General features: G+C 44.0%; 1 protein-coding gene across 3 annotated transcripts in view; it reads left to right on the forward strand.

Moving 5' to 3' along the window:
* LOC148454597 (glutaminase kidney isoform, mitochondrial-like) overlaps positions 1–24,076 on the forward strand; it is a 600,729-nt gene that overhangs the window by 414,155 nt on the left and 162,498 nt on the right. Inside the window, exon 15 of one of the 3 annotated variants that reach the window (XM_088460754.1) lies at positions 9,076–9,164. The exons of the other annotated variants lie outside the window; for them this stretch is intronic. Coding sequence (XP_088316880.1) covers positions 9,076–9,096 — 21 coding nt within the window. The 3' untranslated portion in view covers positions 9,097–9,164. Of the gene's footprint in view, positions 1–9,075; positions 9,165–24,076 lie in introns of those variants that run through there. 3 annotated transcript variants of the gene reach the window in all.

Here is a 24,076-nt window from a genome sequence, read left to right on the forward strand (position 1 = left end):
CGTCTCAGTGCATTACACTGCGACTCAGTACACCATGATGCGACTTAATAAGCCAAGCTGTGACACAGCAGGGTGTAAGTAGCAGGGCGTGCTACATGTTGTATGGATGCATCTGTGTGAGGAGTGTTCATAGCTTTACAGGGTTATGGCAGGGCTTTTCAGAGAAACAATATTACCTGACAAGTTTGATAGTAGTAATGCAATGAAAATAAGAATAAGTACTCTCGGGTATTGGGGCCCTCAACTTACAGGTAAAATAAAACTACCCTTTATTGGTTTTTGCCTTACAGACCAAATATGTGGTTACTATTAACAAACTGTACTCACAAGGAAAAATATATATAATTATCTAAATAAATACAATTAGCAAATTCTTACTTAAATAAAAGTTATCACAATTGTAAATTCCATGATATAAAATCAAAGCATGTTTGATATATGCTGTTTTCGAAATATCAAGTCAAAAATAAGCAATATAATTAATGGGATAATTTTCCTATGTTTATATTTTGACAATTACAGACACATTGAAATATTAACTATAAACCATGTAGAGTTAAAATATGGCGGTACAGAGTTGTAGATCTGATACAATTGTATATTTTCTCTGACCAATAATAAAGAGCAAGTAAAACTCCTAAAGAGATCCAAATGTAATGCTATTGCATATACACAGTACAGTTTAAAGTCTAAATATTCCATCTGGCATTTGTACAAAATGTTACAATTTGTTAAGGTATACAGGTAGGATAAAGTCCCTCTAAGAGTGGATGAATGGAATGGCAACAATGGTTGCTGAGTGCTTCTAGAGCAGTGTACAGCGTGTGAGCAGACCCCCTCCAAAACTTAGGGGTAATAAAGAAAGATCAGGGACATCTGCTGTCAGATTAGTCCCAGGTGGAGTCTGATGATAACAGTGCAGACACTCATCCCCAGGTCAGGATCTAATATGAGTGAAATTGGGGTACAGGACAGGGTTATCCTGCATATGAGGAGAGAAGATATGGGAAAACAGCAGTAGGAATAAGCAGTATAACTGGAATTACAGAGACAAAATGCTGCTTCCTTATGTGTGTGCTCTTAAGAACAGTTAACAAAATGCGTGTGGTCTTGTCCGACCACCAGGTGTAGTGGAGAGGGACAAGCCTGGATGGGCTATGATATCCCCATGAATCCTGATGATAGATTAGCGAAGGCTGTCACAAGGGTAAAATGCCTCTAGCCTGCCGTTCCCTGAGTTAGAGGAAATACCTGATTGCTCATGCAGTCAGCAATGATGAGGTGAGGTTGGTTGGAATTCCACAAGTGCACTGGCATGAAGCGATTATTAAGTCCTCTGACAAGGTTGACAAGTTAATTGACCAAAGAATCTTTACCTCCTGGAAGCGCTAAGACAACTTGGGGGTACATCATGTTACCAATGGGTGTTTTTAAACCCCGTGGATAACTACCCATATATACGAGGGGGGTTCAATAATTGAGGTAACAAGACCTCTCGTGTGTAATGTTCTGTATTTCATTACAATTTCCCACCAGGCCAGAGCAGGTAGATCACTGCTTCCCCTCACGGTCATTAGACTGCAACTTATATCAGTCATACTGTCCCAATTTCAAATATAAATAAAAATACAAAAAAACAGGCGCTAAAGAAAGGAGTATGTCCAACCCAAAACGAGCTAGTAGATTTATAATGATGTTGCTCCTGCAGCTCACCTAGAAACAATAGGAAGCTGTACCCCTCAAAAAATGTATACAACAACAAAGATAGGAAGCGCTGGAGCAAATCACATTAATAACATTTTAATACAACTAATACAATTATTCTATATACCAGAAAGAGCTAAAATGGTAAATTCACATATAATGGTGTATAAATTGATAAAAAAAAACAAATTAATCTGTGTGCACACATAATAGGTATATTCAATACAGATAAATACCACTTCCCTTAGAGATAATCACAATGTAGTTAGATCTTAATATCTTCAGATCGTAGAAATGTGCACCTCAGGGCTATACTGCAGATGTTTAAACAACCATAAGCAACATATCCAATAATTGACTTCAGCATGCAGCCATAAATGTTTAAAAGCAATCCAGTTGTTGGTAGCAGCAAATGTAAATGTCAGTCTCCAGTGGTAACTAAGTTATTAGTCGCAGCAAGCATGTAAATTAGTAATCAAGCATCAGCATATTCTGCAATATGATTAGCAGCAGGCACCATGAGTATAGTGAATTGGACACTTACTGCACATTTAGTTGTTAGTTGCAGCAACCATGTAAGTTAGTAATCAAGCGTCAGCCAGCATACTGGATTTAAATGTTCAAGCAGGAATATTATTAGCAGCAGACACTCTAAGTAGTGAATTGGACACTTATTGCTTCGGCTTAGAAGAAAGAATGTACTGTAAGCACTTAGACAAGAATACATATATATATATCTCCCTTGCACTTCTTCGTGTGTTAATAGATGCTGTTTTATCACACCTCTCATGAAATCAAATCAAATTTATTCTCTAGCCTGTGGATCTTTTAATTATTGTGATACTAAAATACTGTACACCTGAGCAACAGCTTGGCGATTTGGAAAATGAGAACGGTTGGGGTTCATGAGGATTGATTGTTTTTAAAAGGTTGGATATAGGATTTATGGCTCTCCACTTGAAGTACAATGCAGCTTTCTTCACATCAAATGGATCTATCCCAAAGATCCAGGAGATAAATGTAGAATATATTAAAAATTATGATGTGTCTGATAGCGCTCAGTGCTTACGGCATCTAGATTTTCTTAATACTTATCTTAATTTGAAAATTTTTTTGGTTTTTTACTTGATGGTCAATGCCCGGTTGTCAATGGTAATGAATTGCCATAATGTATGAAAGAAAATAAACATGTATAAGACTGAACCCCTATGGAATACTGAAAATTAATTATATGATGATATCAATATGTAAAAAAAAAAATGTATGCAGAGAAAACCGCATACCCCCACTCACTATTCAGCGAGGGGAAGGACTCCTATAACGGTTTCTTTAAGTCGACCTGTCTTTGGTATAAAGTGGGTCTTTCTGTATATATTTCCCAATGGTGCAGCACATATGAGGTAGAGGTGCCGTAGCTCACTTACAATGAGACCTCATACGGTAAAAAGGTCTTGCGTACCAGAAAAAAGACTCCCCACCAGACAGCAACTCCTCTGGGCCAACGCGTTTCGAGATTAACTCTTTTTCAAGGCTTAGCGAGATAGTCTTGCATGGCTCTTAAATAGCATCCCGAATTAAGGCAAGATGGAGGCACTACTGGTTCCGGTCTCAATACCGGAACTCCCCGTTCCGTCTCCGCGATCCGCTTAGAGGCACCTCGCAGAGTGGGTGCAGGAATCTGATGGTCCAGTCGAGTTTAGCCGCCACTGGAATAGTGTTGAATGTAGCAATTGAATTGGCAGTGACTTGCTGGTCGTATCTCCTATCCTTACCCGGAAGTACAAAAACTGGAAGTGGTCATACGACTCTATGTATTCTGGGGACTGCAGTTTGTTAAAGTGCTTATGGTAGTGGCTGAAATAAATAACGCAATAAAAATAGGTTTTACCCGACTCACATAAAAGGGAATTTTATCGACACCTTCATTAAGGTGGTTACAGAAGAAATAGAACAACTAAAGAAAACAAAATCTGTCATAATCTGACTAAGAAAGAAAAAGACATCATCAGAAACCTGAGCAAAGATGAAAACATTATTATAAAACCATGTGATAAAGGAGGAGGAATAGCTATTCTTGATAAACAACAGTATATCGAAGAAATTTACAACCAACTTTCTGACATCACCACCTACAAAAAAATGAAGAATGATCTTTCCAATACAATCAAAGAAAAATTTGTAAAACTAATTGAAAAACATCTACAAACAGGTGGTATCAATAAAAACGAATATGACTATATCAATATAGAAGATCCCATCACTCCCACTATATACGTTCTTCCAAAATTACATAAAAGTACTACCAATCCCCCAGGAAGACCTATAATTGCAGGAACGAGAAGCTTAACATCCAAGCTATAATCTCTAGTGGATTCCGATTTACAACCTTTAATCATCAAAAACAGATCATATCTTAAAGATACGGGTGATGTCCTCAGAAAAATTAGCACCCTGGAATGGAAAGATGGCCTCTTTCTAGCCTCTGGCGTGACATCCCTGTATACCTGTATTCAACACAAGCAGTAGAATGGTTTCTAGAAAAATCGGACAATACTACACAGAGATCATTTTGGAATCCATAAAGTTTATTCTATAAAAAACTTTTTCATTTTCAACGGAGAGTTTTATTTACAACTTACTGGAACGGCAATGGGCACCTTGCCCCAAGTTACGCTAATTTATTCATGAGTTTCTGGGAAGAGTCCCACATTTATGATTGCGTAACTTGGGGCACAAATTTAACTTGGTGGCACCGCTATACTGATGATGTTCTTTTAATTTGGGAAGGCACAGAAGAAACCCTGAACAATTTCTTCCTAAGTTTGAACACCAATGACATGAATATTAAATTCACTCTATCCTACAGCCAAGAATCAATAAATTTTTTAGATCTTACCATCTATATCAGGGGTCTTCAAACTTGGCCTTCCAGATGCTGTGGAACTACACATCCCAGCATGCACTGCACATAGTTTTAGCATGCTGTTATATCAAAAAGGTGGCAGTGCATGCTGGGATGTGTAGTTCCACAGCAGCTGGAGGGCCAAGTTTGAAGACCCCTGATCTATATTAATGAAAAGGGAGTCAATACAAAAACCCACGGATGGAAATACTTACATCCCAATTGATAGCTAGCAACCCACCACATAGCTAAAAGGTATTACCAAAAGTCAATTCCTATGCATTAAGAGGAACTGTAGTGATACAGAGGTATGTAAACAACAGATGTCCCAAATGAAAAACAACTTCCTGGAAAAAGGATATATAGCTTCAGAACTGGACAACATAATGGAGGAAATAAAGAAGCAAAATAGATCTTTGCTCATTCAACCAAAGGAAAAGAAAAAGACTACAAATGATCTGGAGAACAAACAAAAGCGGGCCCTTATTACTAACTTTGATGCTCAGCATAAGCAAATTGAAAAAGTATTCAAAAAACACTGGCACCTACTCAGAAGGGACCAAGTTTTACGTAAGATAATTCCTGAAAAACCTTCCTTCATCTATCGCAAAGCAAGAAACGTAAAAAATAATTTGGTAAAGAGCGCACTACCTGTAATTACAAAAAATCTTATGCGCACCAAAGGTTTCCATAGATGTGGTAATTGGATAGGATGTAAAAACATTAAAGATCCCCTAACTAAACAAACCAAAATAACAATCAACGATGTTGCTTTTAAAATGACAGATTTTATTACATGCAGCACATCTAATATCATTTATCTTATCGAATGTTCATGTGGCCAGTTTTACATTGGAAGGACAAAAAGGCCACTGAAAATCCAGATCTCTGTACATATGCGAAACATGCAAAAAGGCTTAGAAACACACCACCTCTCCAATCATTTAAAAAAAATCCACAATTGCTTTAACAAACTACAGTCCCCAGAATACATAGAGTTGTATGACCACTTCCGATTTTTGTACTGTACTTCCGGTAACCACCACAAGCACTCTAAGAACTACAATTCCCAGGACACAAGAGCCGTATGACCACTTCCAGTTTTCGGACTTCCGGGTAAGGATAGGAGATACGACCAGCAAGTCACTGCCAATTCAATTACTACATTCAACACTATTCCAGTGGCAGCTAAACTCGTCTGGACCATCAGATTCATGCACCCACTCTGCGAGGTGCCTCCAAGCGGATCGTGGAGACGGAATGGGGACTTCCGGTATTCAGACCGGAACCGGAAGTGCCTCCATCTTACCTTAATTCGGGATGCTATTTAAGGAGCCATGCAAGACTATCTTGCTAAGCCTTGAAAAAGAGTTAATCTCGAAACGCGTTGGGCCAGAGGAGTTCTCATGAAATCAAATCGAATTTATTCTCTAGCCTAGTACAAATCTCCAAATTGAAAGAAATGAATATCACCTATTTGTAGGCTGTAACCGGTGTCCCGGCCAGCTAGAGGGGAAACAAATCCGTCCTTGAGTCACAGCGGCTCAATATGCAACCAGTAGGGACAGAGCACACGCTGCAAGCAGTAGCTGTTTCACTGTGCTACCTGTGCTGTGGTGAATAGCTGACTCGTTGTGCTGCAGTATACACATCCGGCGTCTCATGGCTGGGACAGCACTTCATGGTAACACTCACCTGACGTGTTTCTTAGCCAATCAAAAGGGCCGTTTCATCAGAGGCAGAATGAGGTATGAATTAATGTCCAGTATTTATACACACAGAGCAAAATCTTCATTGGTCACACACCAAAACCTTCATTGGTCACATGTATATAACCGTGTTAACAGTCTCAGTTCTGAAAACTGTCAGCCTAAAACTACATTTATTATTTCAATGAAGTTCCCATTGATACATATCCATGTGTGTACACATACATAGACACAAAATTATTTATATATATATATGTATGTATATATATATATATATATATATATATATATATATATATATACACTTGTTGGTGTGTCCGCCATGGAGGGGTTAGATAGCGCACTGCACGGCACTGCAAGTCTTAGGAAGCATATGAAAGTTTTATTCACAACGTTTCGAGGTGCGTAACCTCGTCCTCAGGTGAAGTATACAAACATTAACATACAGATAAATCTCACCTTATATCCCCCACCATGTGCAGCTCAATCCAGTCAGCCTCCTGGGCACCGGACTCCAGCGTGTGGATGACGAGCAGCGTCTAGAGATGATATCATTACCTCGTGATTCACTGTTGCCGGGCAATGCTAGTCAATGGCACCCAGTGTCTGTGGGAGAGACAGGCGAAAAGTTAAAAACATGCAAACCTAACCTCTCCGAACTATCATTACACAACGTGAATAAACTATCCAGTAAAAACATACTATAATCAACACCTATTACCTGAATTATGCCAGGGACATGATAAGATTGGGGAATGCTAGAAAACATGGCATGTATATATAAAAATGGCATGTTTATATAAAAGTGACACCTAAGACCATGTAATGCAACCGATCAGTGAAAATGCATGGGAAAAAATTTATGACAAAGTGAAGACTCCATAACAAAGTATTCCAAGAAATTTGTTCGTTTAAGCCTCTCAGGGCTACTGTATCCAACTTATAAATCCAGGATGCTACTCGTTTTAATAAAGATTTGGAACGATCACCGCCTCTAATGGATTCCGGGATGTGATCTACAATTTTGTTCCTCAGCGATGTAAGTTGATGTACATGTTCTTTAAAGTGCACTGCCACTGGTTGCTCCATGGGTTTCCCAGCTAATACTGCTTTTATAGTAGATCTGTGGAGAGCCATACGCTCCTTGAATTTCCGAGTAGTCATGCCCACATAGTACTTCACACATGGGCAGATTATGATGTAAATGACAAATCGAGTGTCACAGGTTAAATCGTGTTGGATATGAAACATTTTTCCTGTGTGCAGATGCTTGAAAGTGGCTCCAGTGATTAGGTAATTACACGTAACGCAATTCGGGCACTTATAGCAAACCGATGCTTTTCTACTTAATCCTGGCATATTCAGAGTATCTCTACCCGTGATGTCAGTGTGAACTAATAAGTCTTGCAAATTCCTACCACGTCCATAGCAAGCCATGGGTCTCGTGGATCGAAAACATGATCTTTGTCAGATTAAATAATTGGCCAAAAGGCTTTACTAGCTTTTGGTATAACTGTACTGGATGTATTAAATGTCGTGATCCAAGGGAAAGAACGGTCTGAATGTCTTTTGTTAATAGATGTTAATAAATCTTCGTGTCTTCTGCAGTACCTACTGCTTAATATCTAAAAGTGTTTTCAATTTATAACCCCTTTGATGGAATTTAGACACAATATGGTCCAGTTGTAATTCATCTTTAATGCTACATATTCTCGCTACCCTTAGCATTTGTGAAAGCGGGAGACCTTTCTTTAGAGGAGGCGGATGATGTGACTGCTAGACTAGAGTATTTCTATCTGTCTCCTTGTAATAAATGGTAGTAGAGATTTCTTTATTGGACAGTAAAACCTTAACATCAAGGAAGTTGATACTCAAATAACTCCATTGGTAAGTGAATTTTATGGGAGAAGGCAATGCATTGATTTGATTCATCATATCTTCAAACAATTGAGGACCCCCAATCCATAACAGAAAGAGGTCATCTATGAACTTACAAAAAAAATATGATATGTTGATGGTATTGTTGCTCAAAAAATAAATGTTCTTGTTTAAACATAAAGATGTTTGCATATGATGGTGCTACTGCCGAATCCAATGCGCAACCAGATAGCTGTAAATAATATCCCCATCAAACAAAAAATAATTTTGGGTGAGAACCAACTTCAATAATTGTAAATATAGACCTTTATCAAATTCAAAAGAATCAGGGAGATGTGATAGAAATTCCTCCATGGCATGTAATGCCAGGTCATGGGGAATTGATGTATATAAACTTGGGACTTCCATAGTACACAAAATTGTATGGGTTTGTATTTGTGTAACTTTCTGAATCCGATTTAATAAATTGGTGGTATCTTTGAGATAAGTTTCTTGTGTAACTATGTACGGTTGTATTAGCATATCCAGCAGTTGTGATATAGGCTGGTATAAACTATCTCTGGCCGAGGTTATGGGCCATCCCGGAGGTTGAGTAGCATTCTTGTGGGGAGGCTTAAATGAACACATTTCTTGGAATACTTTGTTATGGAGTCTTCCCTTTGTCATAAAATTTTTCCCATGCATTTTCACAGATCGGTTGCATTACATAGTCTTACATGCCATGTTTTCTAGTATTCCCCAATCTTATGTCCCTGGCATAATTCAGGTAATAGGTGTTGATTATAGTATGTTTTTACTGCATAGTTTATTCACATTTTGTAATGATAGTTCGGAGATGTCAGGTTTGCATGTTTTTAACTTTTTGCCTCCTCTCTCCCACAGCCACCGGGAGCCGTTGACTAGCATTGCCGTTGCCCGGCAACAGTGAATCACAAGGTAATGACGTCATCTCTAGGCGCCGCTCTTCATCCACACGCTGTAGTCCGGTGCCCGGCAGGCTGATTGGATTGAGCTGCGCATGGTGGGGGATATAAGGTAAGATTTATCTGTATGTTAATGTTTGTATACTTCACCTGAGGACGAGGTTACGCACCTTGAAACGTTGTGAATAAAACTTTCATATGCTTCTTAAGACCTGTAGTGATGTGCAGTGCTTTAAACCCTCCGTGGGTGGACACACCAACAAGTGTTATTAAATAGCAAAGTCACACAGGCTGTTTGGATATTTATTTGGAGTGCCGGTCCAACAACAATATATATATATATATATTGTGATAGAAGCACTGGTAAGGTGGTCTATGGCAGGTACATTTGTCCTAGGTTTTTGGCCTGTGTTCTAAAAAACCCCAGGAGAAGTCTGTTTTGTAAGCAGACCAGTGTGTCGGCTTTTGGAAAATCCGGTTTGGGTCCTGGGGGTGTGGATGTGAGGAGAGGGAGGGCTGCATCCACAGGCCACTCCAGGTTTTGGGCCTTTTGGCCTGGGAGCAGGCCAATTAGTGGTTTCACCTGGAAGTGGCTCAGTGTACTCTCTTGGTGTAATCTCAAATGTAATCTCTTGGTGCAGTGTCTCATACCTGGGGGAGCTGGCAGTCTAGCCTGTTCAGAGACACTTGGTTAAATCCCTGTAAGTACTGTGCACGTGTTTTGTTGATGGTGAGGGCAATAGGCCCTACCATTGTTTAGCAAGGGAATCTGCTGTGTAGTTAGTGCCCAGCTGGGCTAGGTTTTATGTTTATGCTTTTGTTTATACTTTTGTGTGTGGCACAATAAAGACTGGCGCCAACCAGTTTGAACAAGATACCCAGACTTGTCTCCTGTTTCTACGGATGCTGTGTGTAGAGAGGAAGTCCATCTACCCCCAGAGAAGGACCCCTAGCCCAACTGTGTCACATTATATAGATATATATATAGCTCGGATTAGGATTGGACATCATATAAACCGGATGCTGGAAAAAACGTATATAATACAAATATGTGAAAAATGGATAAGAAAAAAATAATAAAATAAAATATAGAATCTGCAAAAAATTCTCATTATGATAAGTGTGTAGTAAATAATCTGAAAAACCCCACATGTATAATTAAAAAATATATAGAGAAAGAGAATGGAAATATTATCCAAAATAATTCTTAATCTATAAGGAATGTGAATATAACTCATAACCCGTATTAGATGTTGTGATAATAATTATTAATCTGTAAGGAATACTCATATAACACTTGAGAGAGAAAAGAAAGAGAATAATAAACACAATCAATAAGAATTACAGTACTTCCATATAGTAAGAGATGTTTATGACCCTCATGGGGCCGAACCACAATTGGTCCCTATCTTGGTATATTATACTTCTTATAAGATCCAAAAGGCAGTGATTGATTTTGTAGGCTCTGTAAAAGAGAAACATTCTTGATTTTCCAAATAGACACATTAGTTCCACACTGCCTCAATGACATGGTTGAGCTTAATGCTAATGGGAGGACTTGAGTGGTGACGTAGTTATACAGGAGGCACTTTGGGTCCCCATTGGCCTTGATGTGTTGCCTTGTCCTCACCCACCCTTTGTCTCCACCTTTTTGACACATAGTTGCCTATTGTACATTCCTTAAGATGGTCGATCTTGCCATAATTCTATCTGGGGGGCCTTTTGGATCTTATAAGAAGTATAATATACTAAGATAGGGACCATTTATGGTTCGGCCCCATGAGGGTCATACGCATCTCTTACTATATGGAAGTACTGTAATTCATATTGATTGTGTTTACTATTCTCTTTCTTTTCTCTCTCAGGTGTTATATGAGTATTCCTTACAGATTAATAATTATTATCACAACATCTAAAAGGGGTTATGTGTTATATTAGCATTTCTTATAGATTATCAATTATCATCTTTGATTATATTTATACTGTTTCTCTATATATTTTTTAATTATATATGTGGGGTTTTATAAATTGTTATGTACTACACACATATCATAATGAGAATGTTTTGCAGAGTCTATATTTTATTTTATCTTATTATTTTTTTCCTATCCATTTTTCACATATTTGTATTATATAAGTTTTTTTCAGCATCCTGTTTATGTGATGTCCAATCCTAATCCGTGCTATATATATATTTTTATATATATATATTTTTTTAGATATGTGTACACATTTGTGTCTATGTATGTGTACATACATCATTATGGATCAATGGGATATTCATTGAAATAATAAATGTAGTTTTAGGCTGATACATTTTTCAGCACAGAGATGTTAACACTGTTAGATACATGAGACCAATGAAGGTTTTGCTGTATGACCATTGAAGATTTTGCTATGTGTGTATATATACCGGACATCTAATTCATACCTCATTCTGACTCTGATGAAACGGCCCGTTTGATTGGATGAGAAACGCATCAGATGATTGTTACAAGGAAGTGCTGCCCCAGCCGTGAGACGGAAAATGCCAGGCGTGTATACTGCATCACAGCGAGTCAGCTATTCACCACAGCATAGGCTCTGTCAGAAGACGCAGGGAGCCTGCATCGCAGCACAGTGAAACAGCTACTGCTCACAGCATGTGCTCTGTCCCCACTGGTTGGATATTGAGCCGCTGTGACTCAAGGATGTATTTGTTTCCCTTCTAGCTGGCCAGGACGATGGTTACAGCCTACACATAGGTGATATTAATTTCTTTCAATTGGGGGATTTGTAGGAGGCTAGAGAATATATGCGATTCGATTTCATGAGAGTTGTGTTAAAACAGCATCTATTAACACACGTAGAATGTGTATTCTTGTCTTAAGTGCTTACAGCACAGTCTCTCTTCTAAGCCTGTGCAATAAATGTCCGATTCACTACACTTAGTGTCTGCTGCTAATCATATTCCTGGTTGAACTTTTAAATCCAGTATGCTGGCTGACGCTTGATTACTAACTTACATGCTTGCTGTAACGAACGACTAAGGGCCATATTCAAATTGAGGCGAAAACCCGTTATTGGCGAAAATTTATCGCCAATGACGTAATTTTCGCCTATTGTCATTATCCCTGTATTCAATTACAAAGACTTTTCGTCAGTGCGAAAAGTCAAAGTAAAAAAATGAGGATAATTTTTTGCCAGCCTTTAGCTGGCGAAAAAAAGTGCAGAATTGGAGTTTAGGGGTGCAGGCTTAATAAAGATAGCCTGCACCCCTGGGAATGGGCCAAAAAAATAATGTATGTCAAAAAAAGTTTCGAAAAAAAATCGGGACACCCCCCAAAAAAATTAACATTTTGGGGTAAAAATAAAATAAGGGATAAGACTTCTAAAATAGCTAAATGTAATCCACAGGGGTTCCAAAGTATGTACCTGGTGTTTTCTTCAATGCGGGTGACAGCGGCAGGTGCATTTTTGCTGAATTTTTAAAAATCAGTTTAGGGACTTAAAAATATGCTTGCACCCATTTTCAAGTACCCCAAATTTGATGGGCGTAGTTATTTTTTTCCCCCAAAAAATGTGAAATGCTCTTCTGCATCATCTTCTTCAAAGCCGCATTTATGCACCTGCCGTGGCTATTTAAAAACCCGACTTCCTTCAGCAAGCAAAAATGGGGGTACCCATAGTGATCCCCATGTCAGGATATCTTTAGGGGGGGCCAAAGATGATTTCCTGAAAATCTCCGTTTTTTGTCGCCGCTTCAAGTTTCGCCGGGTTTCCGTTTTCACCTCCTTTCAAACTGGAAAACAGGCGAAGGAGACGAAAAGTCCAACAGGTGAAAAGTCTGGACTTTTCGCCTCAAATTGAATACGGGCCTAAATATCCGATTCACTATAAAAGTGTCCGATTCACTATACTTACGGTGCCTGCTGCTAATCATACTGCTGCTTGAACTTTAATTCAGTATGCTGGCTACAGAATATGCTGATGTTTGATTACTAATTTACATGCTTGCTGCAACTAACAACTTAGTTACCACTGGAGACAGACATTTACATTTGTTGCTACCAACAACTGGATTGCTTTGAAATATTTATGGCTGCATGCTGAATCCAATTATTGGATATGTTGCTTATGGCTGTTTCAACATCTGTAGTATAGCCCTGAAGTGGACATTTCTACGGTCTGAGGATATTAAGTTCTACAGTAACTACATACTGTACTGATTATCTCTAAGGGCAGTGGTATTTATCTGTATTGAATATACCTATTCTGTGTGCACACAGATTTATTTATTTTTTTAATCAATTTATACCTCATTGTCTGTGAAATTACCATTTTAGCTTTTTCAGATATATGGAATAATTGTATTAGTTGTATTAAAATGTTAACGTGATTTGCTCAAGCGTTTCCTTTCTTTATGTCCCAATACCAGGTGTAAGATGGCGGAAACATGGTCAAACGTTTGAGGTTCATAGTGTGATCAGATTTCTGCATCTAAAGAGCACATCAGCTAAAATTCATTGCCTACTTGTCAAGGTGTGCAGTGATAATGTCATGTCATGGAAACAGAATTGGGTTTGGTGCACTGCCTTTGATAATGGCAGGACAGATGTTCAAGATGAGCAGCGATCTGGCTGGCCAAGCATGTGCACTACAGTTGACAATTTGTGCCACATTGAAGGTCTGCTTCAGGAAGACATTCGCAATCAAATTAGTGATATTGCTGATTATTATTATCCTTTATTTACATAGTGCCATAAGGGGTCCGCAGCACGCTACAAAGTACAAAAACACAGTTTGAACAGAAAACACAGGAATAAAAGTGACATACAATACAGATCATTGCAGAACACGGACAATGCTGCATCAGCAGTCATAAAACTCAAATAGGCAGCAGGGTGAGAGAATCCAAAGGATGGGTTTGGTTGTAGACATGGGGAGGATATGGTGGTAGACGCAAGGGAAGAAAAAGCACATGGAAGAGGACCCTGCTCATAAGAGCTTGCAGTCTAAAGGAGTGGCAGATAGATGTGAGTTAGGATGAGAGCTGGAAGGCTTTGATGAAGAATTTTGTCGAGAGCCCGTTTAAAATTTTGTAGAGTGGTGGAGAGTCTGATAGGAAGAGGTAGAGAGTTCTAGAGGTGAGGAGCAGTGCGGGCAAAATCTTGGAGGAGAGAGTAGGAGGAAGAAGTAAAAAACTGCACTGCAATGGTGAGAAAAATATATATTAAGTGATGGTGCTTGATAGACCAATAAATTACAGGCTTCTTCTGACTATATATATATGTGTGTGTATATATATATATATATATATATATATATATATATAACATTTCTTTCAAAAACACGTACCATATAAGATTATTAGTATCAATAATACATTCAACACAAAATAATTAACAAGGCGCTTGTGAATTACTGTAGGAGGTACCAATATGTAGAAATAAATATAATAAAGAGAATTCCCATTTGCTGCAGGTCCAAAAGAACCAGCTGTGATGGCTCTAAGGCAATTGAAAACAACTGAAGGAAATATAAGACCTACGCATAGGAAATTCACATAAACAGAAGTGTCTCATAAATATATTAATTTAATAAACAGAAAAAAGAAAAGTTATCAAATAAATAGCATGCAATCTAAAATAAAATTATATAGACATCTCAAGAAGGTATGAAAAAATTTAAATAAATAGAAAATACCAGCAGTCTGCTAAACCAGGGATATCCTGAAAACAAAAAAAAGTTCAAGTGCTCATGAGTCGAAAAATAAGCAGGGTGTCATTGCCCCATCATCGGCATTAATATAAATATATTCCAATGTATCTGGACTGAAGTATAAATGGATTAAAACTGTGGGTATGAGTGCCTGATTCAGAGCCGGGTGTTTTTTTTTTTTTTTTTTTGGTGCGTCGTCCTGGACGCTCGCATAGCTGTGGGTTACCACCCACAGCTTATGCGAGCGTCCATGATGATGGTCTTGATGGTCAAGACCATCGCGACCATTCGGCTTGCGACGAGACCCTGCGGTAGGGTCTCGGTGACCGCAAGCCCTGGAGTGATTTTGGCTCTATCAGAGCCAAAATCACTCCCACTGACATCACTAGTGATGTCAGTGGGGCCGGACCCAGACGGTAAGCGTTCCCATGGGAATGCCTCCGTCTGGCAGCCACGCCCCCGGCACACCCACCAAAGGGGGCGTGCTGTCACTCACCATCCACAGCACGCCCCCTTTGGTGCGAGACCCATAACAACAGCTACCCCGTCGTTATTCGGGTCTCACACATGCGCACGACGGAGCTCCATCCGTCGTGCGCATGCCCACTAGGGCACCATCGACCCGCTTGCGAGCGGGTCTGAATCAGGCCCTGAGTAAGAAAGTCTCTCTATTAGCAGCAAATGGCAATAGGTATATAGTTCCTCCGTAAAGATCTAAGGTTCCAATGTTAATAGGCAGACTTGTTAAAACAAGTAATTAGAGACTCGCAGTTTTTATCCCCTCCGTCTGTCTCCGGAGTCCCGCTCACGAAATTGAGCAATCCAGCACTTGTTGTAGCGGGGAGAGCCCGGAGTTCCACTCACGGAATTGAGCAATCCAGCGCAAGAGATGAAAGGATAGTTTCGTCCTCCAGTATGTGTAGTAATCAGGTGGTGGAGCCATACTGGAGGACGGAACTATCCTTTCATCTCTTGCCCGATCCCGCTAACTGCACTACAGCCGTCGGTGGAGGTATTGCCCAGCACAGTCTCCGAGGACGCTCGGACAGACTTGCTACACATCTGTGCTCACATTAACGGGTTCTCCCTCCCCGCTACAACAAGCGCTGGATTGCTCAATTCCGTGAGTGGAACTCCGGGCTCTCCCCGCTACAACAAGTGCTGGATTGCTCAATTTCGTGAGCGGGACTCCGGAGACAGATGGAGGGGATAAAAACTGTGAGTCTCTACTTGTTTTAACAAGTCTGCCTATTAACATTGGAACCTTAGATCTTTACGGAGGAACTAAGGGCCTGATCCAAAGCCGGACGCTCTGACAGAGCACTTGCTCTGAATCAGGGCCGGCCCTCTGTTTTTTTTGAGCGGCCTCCAGGCCGCTCGCGTAGCTGTGGGTGACCACCCACAGCTATAGCGAGCGACCAGGAAGATGGTCGCGATGGTCAAGACCATTGTGACCATCGGGCTTGCGACGAGACCCTTGTGGTAGGGTCTCGTTGCCCCAAGCCCCAGAGTGCTTTCGGCTCTAACAGAGCCGAAAGCACTCCCACTGACATCACTTGTGATGTCAGTGGGGCTGGCACCAGACGGTAGGTGCCTCCGTCTGGGCAGCCACGCCCCGGGCCCGCCCACCAAAGGGGACGTACTGTTACTCAACATCGACAGCACGCCACCTTTGGTACGAGACCCGGAGCGACTGTTTGCCCGTCACTATCCGGGTCTCGCGCATGCGCAGGACGGAGCCGGCTCCGTCGTACGCATGCGCACTGGGCCACCATCGACCCACTTGCGAGCGCATAGCGCTCGCGAGCGGGTCTGAATCAGGCCCTATATACCTATTGCCATTTTCTGCTAATAGAAAGACTTTTTTTTACTCATACTCACAGTTTTAATCCTTTTATACTTCAGTCCAGATACATTGGAATATATTTATATCAATGCCGCTGATGGGGCCATGACACCCTGCTAATTTTTTGACTCATGAGCACTTGAACTTTTTCTTTTTTTCAGGATATTCCTGGTTTAGCAGACTGCTGGTATTTTTATTTTATTTTTCCATACCTTCTTGAGATGTCTATATAATTTTATTTTAGATTGTATGTTATTTATTTGATAACTTTTCTTTTTTCTGTTAAATTAATATATTTATGAGACACTTCTGTTTGTGAATTTCCTATACGCAGGTCTTATATTTGCTTCTGTTGTTTTCAATAATACATTCCCAATACTGCAGCCAATAATGGATAATTAGTAATAAATTCACAGACCTATATAAATACAATGTATTTTATAAGGTGTATGGCTTATGCACTTATAATGAACACTGCTCACCAGAAGATAACCATTCAGATCTCCATAGATATTCTCTACAGAGCAATGTATATCCTGGATCAGTGATAATAGGATGTCCCTTGAGTAGTATAAAATCACAGCAATCCATGAGATTAGTTATTATGATTCTCCACTTGAATATTCCCCCGTTGACAGACTTTGACTCTGGGCTGTATTCAAATTAAAGGTATAGTACCTGCATACACGGCTGCTCATATAACACTTGTAGTGAATAGATAATATGCAGCACTGATGGTTCCAGGCCAGGTCTCACTGTGCCCGATCTTACAGCGCTTCAGCCGTGGAAGTGGCGGAGCTGTTGTGGATGGCAGATATCAGCTGGTATGAATGGCAAGCCTGCTTGTGTGTGTAGCAATGACCTTTGCTAACAGCCACACACCCTCCACTGATACCTGTCCACAGGGAGGGGGGAGCAGCCAGTCCGCTGTAAGTTTGAATGATGGCAAAACCACTGCAAACAGGAGATCAAGGCTGGTGAGCAGTGAGATGGGTGTAGCAGTAGTACAGAAAGGCCCCTATCGACTAGTTTCACTCCTATTCAGGAGCTTTTTCAAAATGAGGGACCTCTGCTTCAGGAGGACATATGCATTCTAAATTAGTGATATTGCTGGTATTATCCTTTTTCTACTTCAGGGTCCATAGGGTATCCACAGGATACCTTGGGGTATAGGTGTGACGTCAGTCGCAGGGCACCAAAGAGTTAAGCTTTCAGCCTCCCAGGATGCACTAGGTCCCCCTCCTATACCCCGCCCCCAGGCCAAGGCACCTCAGTTTAGTTTGGTGCCCGGCCGGAGTCGGGTGCACCTGTTGGAGTGGGGGCTAGAAGAGCCCCTGAAGCTTATTCTTCATGCAGCTGTGGCTGCACAACTGGATGAACAGCATGGACAGTCAGTCCTGACGTCCATGCTGTCTTCCCTACACCCCGCCGGTACCAGAACGCCGGTACTGATCCGGGGATGCTGGTGGGCGTCTGGGGTCACAGCTAGCGGTGACCCAAGATGCTCCGGACCATGGCCGGATTCAAGGGGGACAGAGGTAAGCAGCGGGGTCCCGCGGTGGGTCCCCGCTGATCACATGGTCCTAAGTCCCCAGGCAGGGGGCTCCCTGGGGACTGGCTGCAGCGTGGAGCCAGGCGACCAACCTGCGCTTCCACTACCCCCTGGGACAGCGGACCGCAGCAGAGCGGTAGCGCTGCGGCGTCCCAGGGGTTAAATGCATGCCAGGGGAGCGCGCCTTCCCTGTCTCACAGCCGGCGCCTCCCCCGCTGCACACAGCCCTCTCTGCACTGTGCTGACTGGTCCTGTGTCAGCGCTCCTCCCCCAGGCCAGCTTCTCTCTGCTCCTCGGCGGCCATCTTCTCTGCAACGCATGGTGAACGCTGCTGGAAGTCTGGAAGGAAGCATCGTGGTCTGGGTCCCCCCGCATACCTCTCCTCCGCTGTGGTCAGGTCTGTGTATGCAGCGCTGTGTCCTACCAGGCCCTGTGTCTGTGTAGTTGAGTGATCAGCGCTGTTAGTGCAGGAATTGTTATTTTTCTGCATTGTATGTGACTGTGCTAGCGCTGCTGCCTGTAACTATTCTTCACTAAACTGTCAGCTTTATTACTGTCCCTGTTCTTTCTGCTAAAGCCCTTGCGGTGCGGTGCTGCAGGGTGGTCTCTCGCCTATTTAATACTTAATTGGTGAGAGAGGTCACATACGTGGTGCCATCATGTCTGAAAGTGATTTTCCCCTCCGGCTACAGTGTACCACGTGCAAAGTACCGTTAGCGGAGGGGGAGGGTAGCGCGGAGGGCCTTTGCCGGCAGTGTTGTCCATGGCGCGGCCTATTACGGTTACAGCACCGGTACAGGAGCCGCCCTGGGCTTGTTTCGCTCAGGCGTTAACAGCTTTAGTGGGCCAGTTAGCTCCGCAGCCCGCGTTTACTCCGATGGGTTTGTCCCAGCAGTCTGTGGTGTCGTCACCCATGCAGGGGTTCCCACGACAATTGGTGGTACCCCACAGTCTCCCTATTTCCCCGCTCCCGGGTTCTCAGGAGCCAGCGTGGGTTAACTCCCTGACGAGTTCTTTACAGCACTTGTCGGATGTATTGCAAGGGGAGTCTGTGATGCGGCCTCATAAAAGGCCGGTGGCGTCTCTGTCCGCTCCTTATGAGGATGACGAAGGGACGTCTGATGATGGGGAGATTCTGGATCCTTACGATCAGGAACCTTTCCATACTAAGGACGCTGATGCTAAGTCCAAAGTATATATTCCTGGACTTATTCGGGCGGTCCGCACAGCCTTGGTGATTGAGGACGAAGTTCCCCCAGCGGCTAAATCTAAGTATGCCTTTTTCAAAGATGTGAAGGGCGATGCCACAGTCTTTCCTCTTTCGGGTCAGTTGGTGGACCATTTAGAGGAGGCGTGGAAACAACCTGGCAAAAGATACCAGCCGCAGAGACGCCTGGCGGTGGCTTATCCGTTCGCGGATAATTATTTTGCTAAGTGTGAATCCCCTCCACAGGTGGATTCTCACGTGACCCGTCTTGTCCGTAGTGCCACATTGCCGATGCCATCCATGTCCTCCCTTAAGGATGCTACGGACCGCAAGGTAGACATCTGCCTGAAGTCCGCTTATTCCCTTGCAGGGGGGGCAGCACGGCCGGCTATGGCCATTTGCTGGGTTGCCAGAGCGATGGAGCGCTGGGCGGATTCATTAGAGGCTTCTTTTGAATCCGACTGTCCGGCCGAACAAGCGGAGTTGATTGGCAATCTCCGTGATTCGGCCACCTACATCAACGAGGCGGCTCTAGACATTAGTACTCTGGTGTCTAGAATTTCTTCAGCAGCGGTAGCTGCTCGTCGCACCTTGTGGCTGCGATCCTGGAAGGCGGACGCAGATCCAAGAAAGGTCTGGAAGCGTTGCCGTTTACCGGAGAAGTTCTCTTCGGTCCGGATCTGGATAAGATTGTGGCCACGCTGGCGGCAGCCAAATCTGCTTGTCTCCCGTCGGCCGCTGCTCCTTCTGGTTCTGGACCATCGTCCTTTCGGTCATCTAGGGCCCAGGGCAGGCCCAAACCACAGTCGTTTCCTCGACAGGCTGGCCCTAAGAAATCGGGCAAGCCCCGGAAACAGGCATGGAGTACCAGACGTCCGGCCCCCAAGCCAGATGACAAGCCTGCGGCCTGACGGTCCGGGTCTCCCCTTGGGGGATCCCAGGGTGGGAGGCCGCCTGCTGCAGTTCTCCCGGTGTTGGTCGTTCACTACGACAGACACTTGGGTTCTGGAGGTGGTCTCTCACGGGTACGCCCTCTCCTTCCGGCACAGACCCCCGGCTCGATTCTTCACCACGGGTCTACCATCAGACCGGAACAAGGCTACGGAGCTGCGGAAGGTATTGCACACTATGCTCCAGGCTGGAGTTATAGTGCCTGTTCCATTCTCCCAGAGGGGCCAGGGTTTCTATTCAAATCTATTTTTGGTACAGAAACCCAATGGGTCATATCGTCCGATTCTCAACCTCAAAGCACTCAACAAGTCTTTGCGGGTCCCGAAGTTTCGGATGGAGACCCTACGGTCCATCATTCTGGCGCTGGAACCTGGGGACTACATGGTGTCATTGGACATACAGGACGCTATGGCGGTCATGGCGGCTTCTCTGCGGCTGCAAGGAGTCCGCATGTTGCCGTACTTGGACGACCTGTTATTGGTGGCAGGATCTCCAGAGCTCCTGTTACACCACTTGGACCTGACCATTGCACTGCTGCAACGGCACGGCTGGCTAATTAACTGGCAGAAGTCCACTCTAATCCCGTCTCGGAGGATTCTGCATCTTGGAGCCTTATTGGACTCGGGACAGCAAAGGATCTTCGTGACGGAGGACAAGATCTCTGCTTTACAGTCAAGGGTGCGCAGTTGTCTGCACAGCCGCCGGGTGTCCTTACACTCGGCGATGAGGTTACTGGGCTCCATGGTGTCGGTGTTCGACATGGTGGAATACGCCCAGTTTCACTCTAGACCTCTGCAGCACCTGATCCTGTCCAAGTGGAACGGGCTGCCTCAGTCTCTGAAGTTCCAGACGATTGTGCTCACCCCGGAGGTTCGCCTGTCCCTTGCGTGGTGGTTAAAGATGACCCACCTCAACAAGGGACGTCCGTTCTGGGTTCCAAATTGGGTCCTGTTGACAACGGACGCCAGTCTTCGAGGCTGGGGAGCAGTTTCGGGTCCACACTTGTTCCAGGGCAGGTGGACACCGACAGAAGCGGAGCTTCCAATAAATATCTTGGAACTCCGTGCGGTCTTCAATGCTCTCCTGCAGGCACAGCGGTTTCTCCAGGGTCACCCGGTGCAGGTCCAGTCGGACAATGCTACCACCGTGGCCTACATAAACAGGCAAGGAGGAACTCGCAGTCGGGCGGCTCTCGTAGAGGTCTCTCGGATCCTGGTTTGGGCGGAGCGCAATCTTCCGGCCATATCAGCGGTCTTCATCCCGGGAGTGCTAAATTGGGAGGCGGACTTTCTAAGTCGCCAGGACGTTCATCCAGGGGAATGGTCCCTGCACCCGGACGTTTTTCAACTACTGGTGGACAGGTGGGGTCTTCCAGAAATCGACCTCATGGCGTCCCGGCACAACAACAAGTTGCCGGTGTACGGGTCTCGCACAAGAGACGAAGGGGCGTCTCTGGTGGATGCTCTGTCCGTCCGGTGGACGTTCAGGTTCGCATACCTGTTCCCTCCGGTCTCCCTTCTTCCACGGGTAATCCGGAAATTCAAACAGGAAGGAGGGACGCTCCTGTTGATAGCTCCCGCGTGGCCCAGACGGCACTGGTTCTCAGACCTTCAGGGTCTGTCCGTGGACAGTCCTCTGCGGTTGCCGCTACGACCGGACCTTCTGTCTCAGGGTCCTTGTCTTCACCCGGACCTGACTCGGCTGTCTTTGGCGGCGTGGCTGTTGAGACGGCCATGCTGAGGTCCTGGGGGTTTGCCAGCTCTATGCTGTGTACCATGTTACGAGCTCGGAAACCGTCTTCCGCGAGGATATACCATCGCGTGTGGCATACGTTCTTCCAGTGGTGTCGACCGAGAGGTTATGCACCGCGGGAGTTTCGTCTGTCTCGGATTCTCGCCTTCCTGCAAGCGGGACTAGATCATGGGCTTCGCCTTGCTTCTTTGAAGGTACAGGTTTCGGCCCTATCTGTCTGGTTTCACCGTAGGATTGCTACAATCCCGGATGTGCGCACCTTTATGCAAGGTGTTCTCCGTATTCAGCCGCCCTTTGTTCCACCTGTGGCGCCTTGGGATTTGGCTGTGGTCCTGAGGACTCTCCAAGGACCGCCGTTTGAACCACTGGGCTCAGTGGATATTAAATGGCTAACAGCTAAGACTGTTTTCCTTCTGGCCGTTGCTTCAGCCAGACGTGTTTCTGAGTTAGGGGCTCTTTCTTGTAGACCCCCTTTCTTGGTTTTTTTCATGGGAACAGGGCAGTGCTCCGCACTCGGCCCGAGTTTCTCCCCAAAGTTGTTTCCCAGTTTCAGGTTAACGAGGAAATAGTTGTTCCGGCCTTTAACTCACCGGGTCTTTCCGTGGGTGAGGCCTCTTTGGATGTTGTGCGGGCCTTAAGGACTTATGTGGACCGCACTTCTTTGTTTAGGAAGTCGGACGCTTTGTTGTCCTCTATGGCTTCTGTAAAAAGGGTTGGCCTGCTTCAAAGCAAACTTTGGCAGCCTGGATCCGTATGGCTATTTCTGAAGCTTATCTTCATGAAGGCCTACCGGTCCCTCCTTCTCTGAAGGCTCATTCCACTAGGTCTGTGGGTCCTTCGTGGGCAGCTTGACGTGGTGCCTCGGCAGTTCAGATCTGCAAGGCTGCTACGTGGTCTTCTGTCCATACCTTCGTGAGGTATTACAGGTTTGACACCTTCGCCTCTCAGGATGCTTCCTTCGGGCGGCGGATTCTCCTTTCTGCACAGGAGCGTCCCCACCCTTAAAGGATACTGCTTTGGGACATCCCCAAGGTATCCTGTGGATACCCTATGGACCCTGAAGTAGAAAATATGAGATATGGTAAGAACTTACCCTTGTTATCTCTATTTCTACGAAGTCCATAGGGTTCCACAGGACTCCCGCCCTGTCGCACCTGTGCTGCAGATGGGCTTTGCTCTGGTCACCGGTTTTCCGTCTCCCTCTGGTGAGAATGTGATTCTTGTATGTGTCCAGATCTTTGTTCTCTCTCTTCCTTCTCCTCCTCCGGCCTATGGCTTGGTAACTAACTGAGGTGCCTTGGCCTGGGGGCGGGGTATAGGAGGGGGACCTAGTGCATCCTGGGAGGCTGAAAGCTTAACTCTTTGGTGCCCTGCGACTGACGTCACACCTATACCCCAAGGTATCCTGTGGAACCCTATGGACTTCGTAGAAATAGAGATAACAAGGGTAAGTTCTTCCCATATCTCATATTATTTACGTGCCACAAGGGGTCCGCAGCACTCTACAAAGTACAAAAACACAGTTTGAACAGAAAACACAGGAACGAAAGTGACATACAATACAGAACATGGACATTGTTTACAAACATTGCTGCATCAACAGTCATCAAACTCAAATAGGCAGTAGGGTGAGAGAATCTAATGTTGGGTTTGGTTGTAGGCATGGGAAGGATATTGTGGTAGACGCAAGGGAAGAAAAAAACAGATAGACGGGTGGAGGGACAGGGAGCATAGGGCAGTGAGTTAGGATGAGAGCTCGAAGGCTTAAATGAAGAAGTGGGTTTTGAGAGCCCGTTTGAAATTTTGTAGAGTGCTGGAGAGTCTGATAGCAAGAGGTGAGGAGCAGTGCCGGCAAAATCTTGGAGGCAAGAGTAGGAGAAAGTAATCAGTTGGGAGGAGAGCAGCATTCGTGGGTAGAGCGAAGAGCGGCAGTGTGGGGGGAGAAGAGGTTA

This window comes from Taudactylus pleione, unplaced genomic scaffold, assembly GCF_031769625.1.
Source record: "Taudactylus pleione unplaced genomic scaffold, aTauple2 ptg000977l, whole genome shotgun sequence".
In the NCBI taxonomy this organism is placed as follows: domain Eukaryota; kingdom Metazoa; phylum Chordata; class Amphibia; order Anura; family Myobatrachidae; genus Taudactylus; species Taudactylus pleione.